The sequence below is a fragment of the Oncorhynchus keta genome, chromosome 11 (genome assembly GCF_023373465.1).
Source record: "Oncorhynchus keta strain PuntledgeMale-10-30-2019 chromosome 11, Oket_V2, whole genome shotgun sequence".
Taxonomy (NCBI): Eukaryota; Metazoa; Chordata; class Actinopteri; order Salmoniformes; family Salmonidae; genus Oncorhynchus; species Oncorhynchus keta.
Window position 1 is genome coordinate 20,619,863 of NC_068431.1, and position 6,143 is coordinate 20,626,005.

At 39.9% G+C, this 6,143-nt stretch overlaps 1 protein-coding gene across 1 annotated transcript in view; it reads left to right on the forward strand.

The window, feature by feature from the left end:
- Positions 1 to 2,812, forward strand: part of LOC118389877 (double C2-like domain-containing protein beta) — a 151,509-nt gene extending 148,697 nt beyond the window's left edge. The window contains exon 9 of the mRNA XM_035779835.2: positions 148 to 2,812. Coding sequence (XP_035635728.1) covers positions 148 to 284 — 137 coding nt within the window. The 3' untranslated portion in view covers positions 285 to 2,812. The remainder of the gene's footprint in view (positions 1 to 147) is intronic.
- Positions 2,813 to 6,143: the final 3,331 nt, after the last annotated feature.

Consider the following 6,143-nt stretch of genomic DNA (forward strand, 5'->3'; position numbering starts at 1 on the left):
TGTATTTATTGAAAATTAAATACAGAAATATCTAATTCATACAAGTATTCACACCCCTTTGCTATGACCCTCCAAATTGAGCTCAGGTGTATCCATTTTCTATTGTGTTCTTACCCTTTTCTGCTGTTCTCCCGTCCCCGCTCTCAGGTGGCGTATCCCTGGGCATCAGCGCCAATGGGGAGAGGCTCAAACACTGGTTCGACTGTCTCAAAAACAAGGACAAGAAAATTGAGCGCTGGCACACTCTGACCAACGAACTTCCTGGTACAACATTCAACGACTAATGGCCCATCCACACTACCTACACATTTGCAAGTAAGGCCCCTCCCATACTTGCTGTGGACAGGAGTTCAGCCTTGATCGACCAATTTACCAAATCACTCTCCAGCTTTCCCATTTCCGGAGACATTTACCAAATCACAGCTCTTGTTTTCTGTATTTCTCTCCCAAGGTTTTGAGCTCACCCATTATCTTCTATCCCCTTCTGATAATGTGCTGTCTTTAGGGCTTATTTGATGATTCTGCACCTGCAGCTGTCCACGAAACAACGGTTTGGCAGTGTTGAGAAAGAGTCTGATGTATGTCCCAACAAAACCATAAGTGTGCAACACATGGGAAACATAAGGTTTGCTGCACAAAACTATAGATTAGATTATATTTCAATTGTTTGCTGTCCAGAGATGCATATTCACTAGATTTACTGGCAAATGTACTGGCAGATATGGGGAATGTGCACTTTGTTGAAATGACAGGAGAAAAGTGTGGATTATTTACTTCAGACACTGCTCTAAAAAGCATGTCATGTTTACAAGTCTAGGACGCAGCTCCACACACTATGCTGTTCCTCTCAAGTTCGTCTTTGCAGGAGAAAGGGGGAAAAAGACACACGTAATGTGTTTTATATAGATGGTTTACTTTCAGGCCATTGCAAATGTCTAATCCTGTGATGAAGGGTTTGGGCTAGGAGAGGGAAATGAGGAAGGGGTGAGGCATTTTTAATAAAGTAGCGCTAAGTATCTTGTTGCTTGTGTTTCAGTTGTTTTTAAAGTAGAGTCAAATGTACACTACCCCAATCAGTGTATCAGATGAATGTAGACTATAACCCTTCTATCCCACAGTACAGTAACTCCTCTGAGAATGTGCACCCAAGTGCTGTGTGTTATTGAACCAGTTCATACATAAAATTCAAGGTCTGATAAACATCAGAGAGTTGCATTGGATGGCATGGGAGGAAGAGAATTGAACTTCTACAGCCCCATTGGCAAACTGTCAATGATGTTGCTTGAGGCGGAACATTGTCCATAGATCTATATTTTTAATGACATGAGGGCTGTCATGGAACTACCGATTCATAGTTAATGTAGTGGAATGTACGAGTTGGCGCTGCTTAGTCCCAGAACCCTATTTAGTCAATGAGAAGGTAATATGGCTCAGAACACACTTCACACTTATTTGATATCAAAGCACGGTTTGATCGTTGTGCAAAATTAAGCATTTTATATTCACCTTTATATTGTTGCCTGTTGTCTAAGAAATCACAGGGCTAAAATGTATGTTTATGTGTGCGTGCACATGTTTGTACTGTATGTATGTTGGTGAACGCAACCAACGAATTGTCCTTTTAATTGTGAAATATTCAACTGGCCAATTCTTAGCCAACAGGTAATCATTGTATAGGTATTGATAGTGTTTTCCATTGTACATGTTGTTGGCGTTCAAACTTGAACTGTACTTTTAGTTTATGTACAGCAGCATACAGTATATCCGACAGGACTTGATTATAAGTTGTTTCATTTTGTTTTATAATTTATTTTACCCATTGTGATATTTTTGACAGCTTTTGTCTTCCTCAAATATCTCAAATTGTGTTCCATTTCATTCTTAAACATGCAGTGAGCTTAATCTCAAGGGTATTTTTCATTTTCATTGACCTACCCATGTGGGCTTAACGTTCCTACTTCATCTTCACAGTTTACTTAAGAGAGGGTCATATATTTCACCTGTCTATCTGAGTGTTAGTCTCTCTGGCCTGGTGTGGAGAGTGAAACACTAACTCTGATTGGCCATGCAGCAGTCAAATATCTTCCCCCTCTACTAATGAGAAGTTGTTTTGGACACAAAGGTCCTACACTATCTTTTCATCAGTCCAACAGGGGTCAGGCAGGCATGAAGTTGGTCTCTTTCTCAAATGCATATACAGTCGCAACAGCAGCCCAACCTGTGGAATTTTGTAATCTGTTTGCCTTTGTACTCAAAACTGGATATTATGACAAAAATGCATGCAGATGTTATTGGTTTGTCATGAAATGACTTTGCTTAATGTTTGATACTGCTGTTTTTTCTGTGAAAAAAATAACTCAACTGTGGATGCTACAAGAATGTCAATATTTCTTCTGGACAACGTTTTGTACCTTTGAACACGATCGCATTGACTGTCTGGGGATGTGACTGCACGTGAAGAAAATCTCTGCCTCTGTTTTGTTCCTTTTTTTAACACTCAGGCAATTGTTTGCATAGTTCTGGTGGTTCTCTGGTTTTCAAAAAATTATTAAGAAAAACAATTCGATTTTCTCCTATTTCACCTTAGTCTTGGCACGGAATGGCCGTATGATCGTGCCTTTTCTTTTGTAACAGTGTATTTTTGCACCACTCAAAAAAGCTAGATCATAGCTTTTAATATGGAAATAATACATGGCACATTTATATTTCTGTATATGCGTTAGTATCGGAACACTGTTTCCCTCTTTGAATATTTCCCACCCAAATGACACGAGTCCAGTGTCATTCCACTGTGTGATGGTGTTGACAGTGAGGGCAGGGGGAGGGGGGGTGCAAGGTTGAGGTGGAAGCATGGATTTATATGTCTGTGGATGAAAGAGGTCACAATGAAAGGCAACAGGGTCTGTATTAACAAAGTCTCTCAGAGAAAGAGTGCTGATCTAGGATCAGTTTAGCCTTTTAAATTATAATGAATTATATTATATGGACAGGGGTGACCTGATCCTAATCAGCATCCCTGGTCTTAGACGCTTTGTGAATGCGGGCCCAGATCCTGATTTCTGAACGTAGTACACAAACCACAGATAAGCCAGTATGCCAAGTTACATCTTCTACTTATATGGAGGATGTTTTAGTTTATTTTTTTTTTACAGTAAACCGAATGTGGCAGACTGGTGATGGAAAGGCTGTGAATTTAATTAGTCTGAGCTTATTATCTTGGTCAGGTGTTTTTTTGTACTGACAATTACATCTGTGGCAAGTTGCCAAGCATGCCACAGAACATTGTGTTTTGTAAGCTGTTTTCGGCTCACTGAAGGTATTCATCTTCAAGTAACAACGATAGGGTTACCAATATTGCCCATATTCATTGAGCGTACACCATATTCATTACATTGTCCAGTTATGTACATTTTTGACCCAGCAAAAAAACTCTACCAGAAACCAGAATATTTCTTCTTTTATCCATTTTTTTTATTTTAAGTATTACATTATTCCTTACATTTGTTTTTTACTCTGGCGAATGGTGTGCTATTTGTATGTTTAAATTTGAAATCTTGTTCAATAAAGTAGAGAACCTAAATAATATTGCCTCATGTTGTAATGTCATAATTCTTTTGATTCTCAACCCCGAGTTCTGGAGAGCTACTGGGTGTGAAGGCCTTTGCTTAGAGCAGGGGTGTCAAACTCATTTCGCATCGTGGGCCACATACGGCCTAGGGAGATGTCAAGTGGGCCGGACCATTAAAGTTATACCATACTCTGCTATAAATAACCAAAATATCATGTCTTTCCTTTGTTTTGGTGTAAAGAAGCACAAGAACATTAGGAAAATATTGAAATTTAATGAACTATCCTTTTACAAAACATTTCATGAAACACCTCATATTTCCTTAGACAAATGTGCAATTTACTTTTATCATTCACAAATATGCATTGCAACTGTCCCACTGATTGTACAAAGGCACAAAACTTTAATTGGTACTGAAAAATATAGTAATGCACTTTAAGATTAAATGAGACTTTTAAAGAAAGGAATTTTTTAAACCACTTACACATACGCATATAAAATCTAAATGTAATCCCTGCGTACACCTTACAAACTAAGGAGAGTGATTTTAAATGTGTAATGAAGAAAGTGTTCGCCTGTCCTGTAAATCTGTAAACTTCATACATGAAACATACATACACATACAATACATACTGAAAATGTATGGAGTTGTATGAACAGTAGAATTCCATCACACAACTTTTGTTTTGAAGCTGCTGACTAACATTAAAGTGCACATTTTTTAAATCACCACAGTAAGGATTCATCTTCACAGAGCTGTATTCTTTCAATGCAAACAGTATCTAAGGCAGCATTTTAAAGGTGTTAGTCTAGTCTGGACTTGTATTTCTACCTGAAACTTGGCATCTTTTGGCCTGTACAAGTGCATCAACACCAGGTGTCATGTCCTGACTAGCTGTCACTTTCAGAATGTCATTTAAGTGCTTGTTTGTGAGCCTTGAACGCATTTTTGTTTTATTGATATTCATCACTGAGAAAATTTGTTCACAAAGGTAGGTTGTCCCAAACATGCACAACATTTTAGCAGCCAGGGCTGTTAATTTGGGGTACCCTGGTAGTAGATACTGATAAAATCAGGGCAGGGTTGCCATTTGCCAGTTGCATCTCCCACAAAGTCAGCTTCAACTTAAATGCATGTATGTTGTCAGAAAACTGTGTGACAACTTTTTGCGGCCTTGCAACATTTTGTTCAGATTGTTCAAGTGTTCAGTAATATCAACCAAGAATGCAAGGTCCCGTAGCCATTCCTGAGATTGTAATTCCAACACCGGTTTTCCTTTTTCTCCATGAACTGTCCGATTTCCTCTCGTAGATCAAAGAAATGCCTCGGCTTAACCATCTCACTTCAGTGTGGTATGGCAGGCTGTGGGTAATGTTGCTGTCGCTGAGAAGTTTGTCAAACTGACGATGGTTCAGACCTCTGGACCGGATGAAATTTACAGTGCGAACAACCACCTCCATGACGTGGTCCATTTTCAGCGACTTGCAACACAATGCCTCCTGGTGCAAAATACAGTGAAATGTCCAGAAACGATCTCCTCCATTAAGGGCTTGTACTTTGTCTTTGAACTTTGTCGCGACACCTGCTTTCTTTCCGACCATGGATGGCGCGCCGTCTGTAGCCAGGCTGACAGCGCGGGACCAGTCCACTCCAACTCTGTCCAATGCAGCAAGGACAGAGCCGAAAATGTCCTCGGCTGTTGTGGTGTCCATCATTGGCACCAACTCAAGAAACTCTTCAGTAACAGTCAATGTCTCATCAACTCCTCGAATAAATATGGCCAGTTGGGCCACGTCTGTGATGTCAGTGCTCTCGTCAATTGCCACGGAAAATGCAATAAATGACTTGACTCTCTGTTTCAATTGACTGTCTAAATCTGCCGATAGTTCCGAAATCCTCTCTGCTATAGTATTCCTCGTCATGCTAATATTGGCAAAAGCTTGTCGCTTCTCGGGACATACAAGTTCAGCCGCCTTCATCATGCATCGTTTAACAAAGTCACCGTCGGAATACGGCTTCGATGCTAATGCTATTTCGCTAGCAATTAGGTAGCTGGCTTTTACCGCTGCTTCACTGACTTCTCGGCTCTGGATGAAAGTTGACTGCTGTTTCCTCAGACCCGCCAGCAATTCGTTAATCTTATCTCTTCTCAGTTGTCCTTGCAAGCCGTCATATTTTTCGCTGTGATGAGTCTCGTAGTGGCGTCGAATATTATATTCCTTCAATACCGAAACTTGTTGCAAACACACCAAGCACAAAGGTTTTCCGTGCATCTCTGTAAATAAATAGGACGTGGTCCATTTTTCTTTGAAAATTCTACACTCCTTATCTACTTTTCTCCGTTTGGATAACGACATTTTGGCTAATGAGGGTGTAGTGGAGAGGTAGAGACATTAACAATCTTAACAACGTCGTAACAAGCAGCAGATGGCGCATTGATACCGTCTGCTGTTTTCAGTCTGTCTCAGTGATGCGGCTTGTCTTAAAAAAAAAAAAATATTAATTCCATGTCTTTTATGCATTTTTTCCACTTTCAAATTATCCTGCGGGCCTGATCGAAGGCCGTATGTTTGA